This window comes from Diadema antillarum, unplaced genomic scaffold, assembly GCF_040938485.1.
Source record: "Diadema antillarum isolate AM-2024a unplaced genomic scaffold, OU_Dant_1.0 scf00000012, whole genome shotgun sequence".
Lineage (NCBI taxonomy): Eukaryota > Metazoa > Echinodermata > Echinoidea > Diadematoida > Diadematidae > Diadema > Diadema antillarum.
The window spans coordinates 48,277-62,093 of record NW_027270901.1 but is presented as its reverse complement, the minus strand read 5'-3'; the positions used below and the strand labels follow the sequence as shown (position 1 = coordinate 62,093).

The window sequence follows — 13,817 nt, the reverse complement described above, 5'->3', positions numbered from 1 at the left end:
GTACCAATGCCTCCGACTCCGATTCCGCACAATCCACTCCTCTCTCTCTTCTCTCTCTCTCTTCCCCTATCTCTTCTTCTCTTTTCCTCTCTCTCTTTCTCTATCTCTGTCTCTCTTGTCTATTCCTCTCTCTGCTCTACCAGTCATACATGAGATGACTCCCAACCATCAAAGCCCGAGGGTCACTCTTGCATTGCAGGGGTCATAGTCTGCGATACACGGACAGCCCCCGAACTTGACTTTTCATGTTCTCTCTCTCTCCCTATCTCCCATCTCTTCCCATCTCTTTCTCTCTGTCCATCTGTCCTTCTCTTTCTGTGACTCTTCTCTGATCCACCAACAACATCAACTGACTGACAGACAGACAGAGAAATACACACTACTCAAACATAGAGCCACAGACAAACACTGGTATTTAGCCTTCACACTCCAGTCTCCTGCTACGACGAGTATTAAAAGTGCTTCGATAAGTCCCCATGACTAATTGCGATAATGACTACTGCAATGTATCTTCAAACATGTACTGAAAGAAAAATGATTAAATACACTGTATGCAACACAGCCCTCACAAATATTACACATGTATTTGGTATTGAGATGACATTTGACTACCGAATGAATATTTTGGAAGGTTTTCTAACTTCAGATCACTGTTAGAATGAATAATAATCCAGCACAGAAAAGGGCCCACTAATCATGATATTAAAAATAAGACATAGTACCAGAAAATCACTTTCAGCACATCACAACCAACAACATCTTTTCTGAAGTAACAACAATTATGCCTACACTAAATTAGATGCAATCCTTGCAAACCATACTGCACAAAGAATAGCAGTCAAGTGAGATATTTCTACTCTTTTCAAACAGGGCTGAATATCAAGACTATCAACGATTGGCCCTGTGTTGCTATTAAAGTACACAAACGTGCATACCTATACACACCGAATGTAGGCCAAATGGCTCAGCTCTCAAAAGCAGCAGAAGCAGCAGCAGCGACAATGATGTTGTCAGAGCCAGGACGTGGTGGCCTGGCTCACCCTACCCAACCTTCCCTCCTCCTACCCCCCCCCCCTCCCCCCACCCCCTTTAACATCCACACATTCAGTCATAAATTCTTGATGCATGAGCATGCCTTTGAACTCCCACTAGGGGACGACACATCCCCCGCTGTGCTTCTCAAACTCTGCCACCATCTCGGGCAGAGACTCCTTCTTCGTTCCACCCTGGGAGCGGTAGATGAGGAGGAAGTGAGGTAAAACATGGAAGCAAGCAGGAGGAGGAATCAAAACCAAGAAATTCGTACCAAAAAGAGAGTGTGGGAAGCATGTGATATGATTAGATCTGACAGGAAGATGATGAGTGGAACGCAAGGCAATAATTAGGACTTCTAATGAATGGACGGTATGTACATGATAAAGCTCAGTGGGGGGATTATCATGAAGAACGTGCCTCGTGAGGAAAAATGCGATATTCAAAGGAAGAATATTGGGGAGAATAGAGCACTCACTGCAAAGAAGTAGAAGTTGAAATATGCAGAGAAGAATCAGAATTGTAGTGTCCATCTGGCCACTCTGCGCTCAAAATGCACTCTCACCATAGACGGCAAATTTCAGAGGTGGCACAAGTGCGTGGCACAAGTGCATAACTCTCTCAACAGTCTAACTCCCCTTGTAACTCTGAAGGTCAGTCATTTTATTAAAACCCTACTATGCCTGGCACGACTCGTAAAAGTACATACTTTCTCCCTTACTCTCATGCCACACACACACACACACACACAAAATTGCATTAGTATGGAATACAACATTTGCAGCTTCTGGCTTCACTAAACATCCAAGGCAAAAACCTGTGTTGAGTTTATCGTCCATTAGGAACAACCACCTTCCTTCCCATCAGTATGTGAGTAGAAAATCAGTTCACATCCAATACACCAGTTTCATAAGGTTATTCAAATGCGGTACTATAGACATGCAATAAATTTTCGTGTAGCAGTAGGGCCAATTTCAGTAAACTTTAGTTGTATAGAATTTCCAAGATGAGTATTTCTGTTCATATTTTGATACCTCCCATATTATACGTGTGTGTGTGTGTGTGTGTGTGTGTGTGTGTGTGTGTGTGTGTGTGTGTGTGTGTGTGTGTGTGTGTGTGTGTCTGTGTGTGTCTGTGTCTGTGTCTGTTTTCCTATTTTCCGGCTAATTCAGAAAATCTCCATAGTCCATGTTTACATTATAGGTGCAGCTAATCTTATATTCAACATTTTCATAGGTCTACAATTTTCTTTCTCATTTCACTTGATGCTAGATGCAAGTATTAGTGTGACTGCAAAGGCTACACTTATAAATTCATGTATTGTCTAGACATTGTGACTAAGAGTAGGGTGACAGTTACCGATGATAGGAAAGACTCACAAATCTTATCCACTGCCTTAACGTTGCCACTGTGCACCCTCTTTAAAAAAAGAAAGAAAATAGAATGGTTACAATTACAAATGGTTGCTTTAACTGTGGAAAGTCATTCAGTGGCTTTTATCCAGCTGAATACAAAGAACTACTGTTGTAAAGACTAGAAAACATGTACATCTTCACAGCAGTTACCTCTTTCATACATATCTCAGCTAGGACCTAAACATGACTTTAAATAAAAACAAACCAAACATCTGATGATTTCCCTCTACAAATAGTACGATAAGGTTAGACCACAAATAGGCAATATACCATAAGTGCATTGGTAACTTTAAAAGATTTGGTTGAACGACAGCTATCTCATGAGGAGTAGTATAGTTATTTCAGGTTCAAAGTGTTTTATCCATGGTGTGACCTGTAGCTTTGCTTGACCGTTAATGGGCACATAAAGACTTGCCCTTTTCACTCATCAACCAGATAATGTCCTCCCTGGGGGATGACCTGAGATACAGGAAGGTTCATCTCCCCTGTCCATACACCACACAACATTAGTGGACACCAAACAAGCCATGCCTGCCGATGACCTATCCTCCGCTTGTCACATCTCATCCAGGGCTACACAAATTTGTAACATCAACCCCATGTAGCTGAAGAAAAAAAGAAAAAGAAGTGTGGGGCACTGGAAGGGGGATGGGAAGAGAGAATGGATGACACCAGCAAATTCAGATGGAGCCCAGGCAAAGAGGGGACATCGAGATGGGGGGGGGGGGGGGGGGGGGGGGGGAGAGACCAGGTTGGATACAAAACAGAAATGAGATGGGGAAAGGTAGGACAGAAGTACAAGTGATAGCAGGAGCAGAGGAGAGCAGCAACAGATTCTTTGTGAAACTGTTTGAAAATGGGACGGGGAGTAAATAAAATTAGAAGCTGACAGTCTGATTGATGTTGCACTGCGTGGAAGACACCGTTTTTAAAATGGAGTATACCATGTCAGAACGAGGGAGAGAGTGGCTGTAATGTCAAGAGAAATAAACAAAGAAGAGGATGTATGACATTTGAGAGTGTGGAAGCAGGACAAAGTCATGGAGGCAGAAGGAGAATTTATCAACAGCAACCAACAAAGGATCTCAGATGTGGATAAAATTGGTAAAAATGCATGATACATGCAATGGAAATAAAAAAGAAATCAATACCACAGTTGACTAATAATAAAAGAGGGGGAAAATCATTTCCAGAATGAGAAAGGAAATGATTTGCGACACTCGAGCTGATACTCAAGATAGGAGGAGTGCCTGATAAGTAATGACTCAATGAAATGGAAGGGTGCAGATTTCCAAGGTTTCGATGGCAGAGCACAGGCAGGGAGCAGCTGAGATATCTGGAGTGAGGATGGAGGCAGAGACACTGGACTCTCATCTTCTTCCAGTGGATGACTCACTGAACTCAGCTTGAGTTCCCAGACAGTCTGGAGTTTTCATGGCAACGACCCCCCACATACAGACCAAAAAGGTCTGGCTCAACTTATCTTAAAGGGAAAGATGGGCTTGTCCTACCTTCATTCTAAATTCTATTACATGGCTCTTCTCTTGATGCTGTAAAAAAAAAAAAAAAAGAATGATAGCTGGGAAAAATCCAAACATTCAGTGGCAGTCATGTGACAAACACATAAATTTTTTGTTGTAGGAAGCAACCTCATTACAAAATGTCACCAAAAACTTCACATAAAGTCTGAAAAAATAGTGCCCCAATCTGTGACCTTTTTTGGCCATGTTTTGTGTCCCTTTTGGCAAAGTTGGTAGGCAACTTTCACCCAATCATAACAATTTGTCTAATGTTCTACTTTTCACAAGCAGTGTGAATGACCTTCATGAGGGACAGCTACTTGGGAATACTATCATTTTTGTCAGCTAAATTACATCTAAATAGATTAATAACTTACAAATTAGGTCTTTTAGCACTTTTTTGTGTGCTTGCTTAAACCTGAGCTGCAAGTCTAGAATTTACTATATACCTTCTTCTGTATACTTCTAGAGGATTTGAAATTCAAGGAAAGTACACCATAGTTTTCATGACTTCCATAACCATTCTACAGAACCTGATCTGTGAGGGTGAGAACTGATGCACAAATTGACAGTGACCAAAATTGGGGGGGGGGGGGGAATCGTGGGGGGGGGGGCGGAAAGGACCAGGAATGTGATTATAGGGAATATGATTCATGGGTTCTCTGGGCAGTAAATTCTGTAACAGATGGCAGGAAAGCAGGAGGATCAGACTAATGATCCCATAACATTATCACAGCTCTGGCCCAGTTACACCTCCACAACATCCACTCACATGACCTCATGAACATACACACTGTATGTGGCCTAAAGTCATTGTAACTCTCACTGTACCGTTACATTTTTTTCACACATTTCCGAGCCTATTACGCAGTTTCCTCTTTGACAGATGGTGCTGGTGAGCAAATATAGTCAGGGCCTACCTATTATACATAATACTAGATATAAAATGGAGACAATGAAAAGAAAAAGTGATTTTGAAAGTCAAACAATACATGCATTATTAAATGAATTCATCGTACATGTTTGGTCAATAGAGGGAAAAGCATTTATACTTGAGCAGGTCTTCAGCATTTGGGATGGGAGAGACTTCATGATTAGGAAGTCTGCAAAATAACAAAATCAGTGATTAAAATATCAAAATTGTGATTATTCATGCGTCTCCACACAACATCACAAGGGAAGGTGCAATTATCCTGCCTGTGGTATGAAAAAAAAAAACCAAACAAAAACAAATGAGGTGTAGCAGATATGTATCTGCCATTAAAGAAAAAAAAATGAAAGCAAGTAGGCTTATGCCTCTTCATGGTGTGTTGGGTTTTTTTTCAAGTCATCAAAAAAGCTTCAAATCAAAATGAACATAAAACACAATTTTTTCTGGGCACATCTTTGGGCACATTTCATCGCCTTGCATAAAGATGCACGGACAGTGCCACTTATGGTTGTACCTGCCACACCTGGTTCTCTATAAAACACATCTTTCAATAGACTACAAAGGGTCATGACACAATGGGACAACTCCTGAGAACGTGCCGAAACACTGCAAGCTTTCTGGGTTATTCTTTTTTTTCCCCTCACTCGATTCACTTTCTCTGCCTCTCTCACATAACAGCTGAAAATAACATCACTCAACCCAAAAGTAGGAACATCATGTCTGGAAATAACTACCCTCATTGCGACCCCTGGTTTTTCGGCTGATGTTGCTGCTGTTGTTGCTGTTGTTGGATGGTATGCCTACTCTTGTTTAAATGCTTTACCGGTTTGCGTGCCAATGCGCACTAAAACAATCTGATCCCAATCCTGTCAATTGCTTGGACAGACAAACCTTGAGCGGCGGTGTTGGGATTTTTCCGTTTCTCCTTTTTCTTTCCAGCTACAGAGAAGGGAGAAAATGGGCCGTCTTGTTTTTCTTGTTTTCTAAGACGTGCCAATAACTTGTGCAGTATCTTAACAGAAGCAAAAAGGTGTAAAATATGGCATCATGTCTGGATGAGTTCTCAAAATGTAAAATAAGGAATATGGTTCTCCATCTGAAGAACATTGGTCAGCTACAAAGACAGACAGAAGCTAAACTCATTGGACTAATATTATGGTGGTTTGACTTAAAAACAAATAACAGAATACAGGTTCAGACTCCTTCGTTTTCATGGGTGTAATATTGGTTATTTTACTAATAAAGTCAAATCCATGGATGCTTTTCCTGATACCCCCCCCCCCCCAAAAAAAAAAAAAAAGCTTTCAAGTTACCTGTCTTAAAGGTCCTGTTTACCTTTGGGAGCAGTCATTTGAAAAATGTTCAGGATATCACCTCTCATGCATGTATATGTGTAGGTCTGTTGTACCACAAAACACCCTCCCATATAAAAGTTTTGCAATGAAGCCTAAGATTAAAGGAGATGTCAGTATTTTTCTCAATAAACCATAACAGTATACGGTTTAGTCTGGAAACATTTTTATTATAACTACTGTTCACATTTTGTACATTTAACGATACTTAGCATTGATTTTACTGATTCAAATTTTCACAGTGGTTGTTTCTATCCCTAACTCACATTTTAGAACTATTTTAAAGCACTAATGCTTGGTTTTTGTTTCATCTGCAAATGGTAAAAAAAATTATGCCTTTAAGTTAAATGTACCTGTAATCCAGTACGCATACAGTAGTTGTCATGTCAGGAAAGCCTTTTGAAGCTTTCTGGTGGCCACTCCAGGAATGACCTTTTCATGCAGATATACATGAAGAATATTCAGATGCTTGTGCAGTGGTCTCTTATGGGCGATAGGGCCTACATGTACAGATGTAAGAAGCTTCATGGACTGGGGACCCCAAGCACACATGGGTGTATAGTCAATGTACTGACTTGACAACCAAATTGTGGTTTGGTAGCGGTAATGCCCAATCAAATGACTGATATGAAACATGATGTTGAACACTAAACTTGAGAGCCACCAGTCGATGGGTGTGTCCACCAATATCTGTTTCTCCTTTCTGCAGATCTGGTGTCAGCCAAAATTAGCCTGTGCCCCTAACCATCACCTTTTCACCCACGACTTGGGACACAGCGAGGGAGACATGATGTCATCTGGCCTGATTTAGTCACACGCCTCTTCACGCTGAGGACGTAGTCCTCAAAACATTCCTACGCCGACATTACAGAATTTCACATGAAATTCACTTTGACACACAGCAAATATCCAAACTTCTCTTTTTTGAGTTTGCACATGGCAGACATCCAATACAGTAAAAGCTGAGAGCAATCTGTGAGTAGATTATGATTGTTCAGTTTCTATCGAAGTTTGTGTTTGACAGCCAGTTATTGAACAGAGTAACATGAAAGTGTTGAAGGACAGAGGCTAAACAGTGATCTTCACATTTCAATGCAACTGAAAGGTCCCATCTTTTGATTTATCATCAGAGTTGTCTACATTTCCATATTCACATCATGTGTATCTCCTCATACAAACTACCACACAAACAAGTGACTACGGACTGAGAGTAAATGTAGTCTTCTGAGTAAGATCCCATCCTTTGAAGTGCAGTTTTCATTACCGCAAGTTTACCAGACAGGTTGCTCATCAGGTTTTTTGTGAAGCAGCGGGGCCCTTCCGTTCGACAAGGTACCTGGGAGACGTTGCGTGTTAAACCGTTGCCTGTCATAATGGATCACGTGGGCACAACAAATTGGTTTGGAGCAAGTGTATCCCTCCTTGGTGTGCAACATGTCTAATTGACAGGATTATGATTAAAAATTTCCTTCCTTCCTGATGATGCCCCCCGTCCTTGATATCAAATCAACCTGCTACATGATCTAAATTCAATATTTCATGGACACATTATGTCTTGCTCTCCATCCTTCTCAAAAACTCACGCTATATTCTCCAGAGCCCAATCCCTATCTCCCCCAGCATATTCCCACACCCCTTACTCCAACTGCAAACTTATTTCACTCCAACAAGTACATTGCTTTTAAAAATATTTGGCTAATTGAGCTGTATACACTGTAATGGTGTTCAAAATGGAAGAGAAAATATAGAGATATACATAAGTAATAATTCAAAAAGTAAATGAGAAAACACTGAGAATGTACACATATATTTTGAAAACTATCATGTAATCATCAATATATCTGTAAAAAAACCCCAAACAAACAGCAAACTGGTATAGGGCCTAACTGCTCAGTGAATCCTTCATTTTAAATGTAATACTGAATGCATTGTATGTTGTTAAGTTTGGGGGGTTTTATGTTTCCCCATGCAAATTACTTTATTTACATTATGGAATAATCAAAAGGTAGAGATATGTACATGCATCATAGATAGATAGATAGAAAACAAAAAACAAATAGCCCCACATAAAGAATGGCAAGAGGATTTTTTTCTTTGTTATTTCTTGCCGATGGCATGTTTGCCATAAATGTCTAAAGCATTTAAATTGTAGTCATCCTTGTCCAGGACACAGGTATAAATACATCATTGCCTTGACAAATGGCATTTTCCTTCGATTTCTGATTGCCGAGACAACTATTTCCCAACTGCAATATCCAAACAACAAACATCAACAGGCAAATGTTTGTGTGTTCAAACTTAACAAACATAAGCTCTTAAAAAAAAGGAAAAGAGTAGAATATTGTCTGCCTCTACAGGGACAAAGTATGTTGACAATTTGTCACAAGTCATTGCCCCGATTTCTCTCAGATTTTAACCACAACATCTGGAAGTGGGTGAAATGCATAAAGAACAGCATATTTGTGGTTACTTTGAGGAAATGGAAGACTTGCTGTGGCCGATGGATGCTGTACAAGAACTTCTTGGTTCAGCAACCTACAGTGCATGATTTAGGATGTCCGGATGAGACACACTACTCGATTTCGTAAATACTATGCAAACTCAGTAGAGTTTGGTGCCATCCCTTTTACAACAGATTCATAGGCCTACCAAAGAAATGCAAAGAAGGTAAGTTACTTTTTTTTTTAAGCTAATCATTCTTAATAAAATCACACCATTTGTGGCTGAAGGTATTTTCTGGTGGATTATTTTCCCCCCTTTTTATGTCAAATTCTTTAGAATAAGGGTGGCAAGCAGATGTAATAATTTCAGACAAATCAAAAGAGACTTATAATGACAAACAATATCCAAAATACATTGTTCTCATGTCGCAAGTTTTCAGAGGGACAACTCACTCCAGCAAGGAGCTACTACATCAGTGACAAAGACTTGCTATGAAAGTAGTTTTCTGATGTTGGCAAACTATTTTCGACAGACAGGTGGAGGTCTCCAACGGGGAACATGACTGGTATAGTGAGCTGAGAGGGGGGAGCTGGGGGGAGAGGTAATCCAAACAGTTTCTCTCTATGAGAGAGAGTTTCCATGATGAATGGAAGGGTTGAGCAGGTGCATCCAGGGTAGTTGGGAAGTGACCTTAAACCCTTTTTCAGGAACAGATGCTGAGAACTGGGGTACAAATCTTTTCACTCCTGGGGTCACCAAGTTCACATTCCTGTGGCATGACCAAATTTGGCAGGGAATATTGTGGTTTGCATCCCCTTCATGCATGCTCCCCCCCCCCCAAAAAAAAAAAGAATGAATAGAGTCAGGTCCTTTAAGACTGAAGTAGGTAGAGGCAAGGCAAGGAGAAACTGCTAAACCAGTCTGTTGGTCGTTAGTCAGAGCTGCACTGAAACACAAAAAACTTTCAATACTCCACTGTATACACAGTCTAGTGCACTCATACCATGTGTTCCATTTGCAAGACTGACGAAAATTAACAAGGGGATGGTATGGCATGATTATGACAATTTGGTATTAACATCATCACAGGAGTTACAGGGTTGTGATAATGAATAGATATCTCTATCTAAATCCACAAAATCATTCTATTTTCCCAAACATATCGTCATAAATCCATTTTTGACTCTAGAACTACTCATGTGTTTTCATGAGATTGCTTCTGACATTTGTCCAGGTAAGTCTTATTTTTAGTTCATGATGCAAAACACTTGTCACCTTGGAGGTCAACCATACACAAGCCTACCTCAACCAAAAGTTGTCACTATCCTTCAGATCCTAAAGTGTGCATAAATTCTTCAAACACTAATAACATTCACTCAGTGAACATGAAAACACAATAAACAAGCTTCTAGAGTTATAAGAGTTGCTATCATCAAGCAAGCATGTTTAAGATGATCAGACTTGCAGAAACAACGTTCATCATGTTCTTTCTTTCAGTAGATAGGCCTAATGCTTGTTTTCTTTTTCCCTCACTGTCACATATCAAATGGGAATCATGACTTTTCTGTCAATCTAACAATTATCAGTCTTTCACTCCATTTTCATCATTGTTCACATTGGGAAGACTTTCAGTCCCACATATTTGTATAGATATTGGTGTTACTCAGCCTAGGTAATCTTCAGAAAGTGCTTTAAAGAGATGGTACAACATTGGTTGAGGTGAGGATTTAGCTTTTAACTTTTTGCGAGATACTAAGACCCCGTTTACAGTGCGAGGCTCGGCCGTGGCCGAGCCGCGGCCGAGCCGCGGCCGAGCCCAGCCCCGCTTCAGTGTAAACGCGCAGAAGGCCAAATGCGAGGCCAAAATTGGCCTCGCATTTGGCCTCGCTCTGGAGGTGGTCTTGGCCGCGGCCGAGCCCGGCCTTTTCTCAGTGTAAACGCAAACTGGGCCAAATGCGCGACCAGTTTTAGTCTGGCTTCCAAACCCTCTGCCTGTACTATTTCGCTGTTCAGGATATTAACCCCCTCAACGTCGAAACCTAGTATAGTATAAGGTGGTTTTGTCCTGCAAAGGATTTTTTCCTTCGGCAAAGGCCTTTGCCCGAACATCGACTTCGTCGCCACGGTATTCATTTGGTAAAGGGTCTGTAAACCAGACAATACCAAATTGCGTATGTTTACAAGCAGAGCGCCACTACGACAAAATATTGAAAGGTTTGAATCAAAAGCACGGCCGAGCCCAGCAGTGTAAACGGACAAAATTGCGAGGCTCGGCCGCAGCCGAGCCGCGGCCGAGCGCGGCCCCGCACTGTAAACGGGGTCTTAGAAACCCCTTTATGAAATGTTAAAGAGCATACAATTCTAAGAGGAATTCAAACTTTCTTTGATGAAAATCTGTTATGAAATGGCTGAGATATCCAAAAACAAAGTGAAACAAAGCAATCCTAATAAAAGGTATGTCCCAGCTTTTATTAGGATTGCTTTGTTTGGGATATCTCAGCAATTTCAAAACCAATTTTTATCAAATAAACTTTGAATTCCTTTTAGATATATATACTCTTGCATATTTCATACCAGGTTTCTCATTATCTCAACAACAACAAAAATCATCAAAAAATTGGAAACCTGAAGCCCCATCTCAACAGAAACTGTTCCATCCCTTTAAAGGGATGGTACAATATTGGTGGAGATGAGAATTGGGCTTTTAACTTTTTGCAAGATACCAAGAAAACACTTACGAAATAGTACAGTGTATACCATTTTAGGAGGAATTCAAAGTTTATTCGATGAAAATCGGGTTTGGAATGACTGAAACATCCAAAAACAAAGTAAAACAAAGTAAAACAAAGCGATCGTAATAAAGTGTGGGTCCCACACTTTACTAGAATCGCTCTGTTTTGGATATCTCAGCCATTTCAAAACCAATTTTCATCAAATAAACATTGAATTCCTTGCAGAATTACATGCTCTTTCATATTTCACAAGAGGTTTCTCATTATCTCACCAAAAAATGTTAGAAACCTGAAATTAGGTCTCAACCAAAACTATACGATCCCTTTAAAGGACATCACCAAAGTTCATAAGTCTAAGCACTCAAACACCGATGACATTATTGCATGACTAGCTTTTCTGGAGAGAAATTCAGCCAGTTTTGATTAAAACAAAAAATGGGTTCATTCCACTAAATTCGGGCTTTACGCCGATTGTTATTTTCACAGGGTTCATTACACAGTCGATCATACACTCAATTGAATGGAGTTGTTCCATTTCCATGGAGCAAATACAAGTTAATATGAGAAGGATGTTTCTAGATTTTTTTTCCATCAATGTGCACATGGTAACAGTGCATTAAATTTCCCATCCAACCCACAATCACCAGTCATTATGAAACAAGATCCTTTACCTATATCGTCAGCACACCCTTGGAGTCAATATCATGATAAAACACAGCTGTTACTCAATGTACAACACAGCAAACATCTTTAATCTTACTCTAATAGTCAGAAAGGATCACTAATATGTTATAGGCCTACACGATGCACTGTTTTCAATTGAAACAGTTGAAAAGTTCTCCATGAAGACTGTCATACATTTTCAAAAGATCAGAAAGAATAGTTTATGCTGAAAAAAAGAAGAAGTTAAACTTGTAATAGCAAACAATCAGTCTATATATGAAAGGAAAGATGTTGCTTTGGGACTTTTGAGAAAAAAGGCTATCCAATGACATGAAAGCATTCGGGTGAAAACTCACCGTCCCCCTGTTTTGTTCCACTACCATGACAGAATGTCCACAGGACTGATTCATGCTGAGCACATCCTAAATCTCCATCATCAAATTGGCAATGTGTGATGACAAGACGGATAAGGGTAGCCAGTGCTTTCCCGACTGATGTTAATTTTCCAATGATTGATCAAGTAACAGCCAGCCACATGGGCTGGGTTGACCAAAAGAATTCCACTAGCATCCCAGTGCAAGCGAGCTCTACCAAGAAATGTGCATTGCTTTTTTTCTTTCTTTCTTTTATGTAATTAGGAAAGACTGTTTAGCCCTCGAGTGCGTGTTCAGATAACAATCCAGTTTCTCTGGAATGAATTCCTGACTTTGTACTCACGTTCCTGTATTTCTCCTAAGATTATGTGCACTTGTGTACTCAAACACATTCTCAGCATCACAGCTGAAGCAATGAATCACTTTATGCAGTGTGTGTGTGTGTGTGTGTGTGTGTGTGTGTATGAGTGTGTAAAGTTTGCCTCCACTGAGTAAAGTTCATTTACACAGTCATGTGACCCAAGTACATCAGCATGGCAGGCATTCCGGTGGTAAATTTCATTTCCTTGAATTTGTGAATCATTAGCACATGAGTTTTGAACAGTGTAAGTCTTACATATTTGCCCACATCTCCTGATCTATATCATCAGAATGCCACTGAAAATATGGGAGAAACCTCCCACCAACAAAGAGAAAAATAAACATAATCTTGTCCAACTGCAGAATATACGAAAACCTAAGCTGAAACTGACATTAATACATACTAACATTTACTGCGCTTTTCTTTGTAAGGTGTACTATTTCATACACATTATCAATTCAAGCATTTGCATCAGTTTGCAAACAATATTCAGTGCATTCTTTTCTCTCTTCATTCACATTGTCATTATTATCATTATCACTATCACTATCACTATCACTATCACTATCATTATCATCACCATTATCATTATCATTATCATTATCATTATTACATTGCAATGTTTGTTAGCTTTGATGTAGTACTTCATGACTCCTAAATTTCTATCATTCTGTGATGTGAAGTCACAGTCTACCAATTCCTCCCACAATGCATTGTGTTTCACTGTGTCACACTCTGCTTGATCACATGTCACCGCAAAAACAATTGTCACGAAGCATCGCAGATACGAGAAGTCATTTGTATAACTCTGCTGGTCCTTCGTCACTTGGATAGTTCTGTTGTTTCCGGCTTTAGTTTGATCAGTGTCTCTGCTCTATTCAACACACACACACATATATATCTCCATAATACGACGATGAATCAACTTCAGTAGTCTGTGTCCAGTAATCATGCATCGGCAGTACGGATGAAATATGGACAGACTCGTTGGATTT

General features: G+C 40.1%; 1 protein-coding gene across 2 annotated transcripts in view; it reads right to left on the bottom strand.

The window, feature by feature from the left end:
* The window catches only part of LOC139720967 (breast cancer anti-estrogen resistance protein 1-like), a 111,147-nt gene that overhangs the window by 50,635 nt on the left and 46,695 nt on the right, over positions 1 to 13,817 (bottom strand). The window contains exon 1 of one of the 2 annotated variants that reach the window (XM_071632315.1): positions 12,444 to 13,243. The exons of the other annotated variant lie outside the window; for it this stretch is intronic. Within the exon in view, the coding sequence (XP_071488416.1) occupies positions 12,444 to 12,497 (54 nt within the window). The 5' untranslated portion in view covers positions 12,498 to 13,243. Of the gene's footprint in view, positions 1 to 12,443; positions 13,244 to 13,817 lie in introns of those variants that run through there. 2 annotated transcript variants of the gene reach the window in all.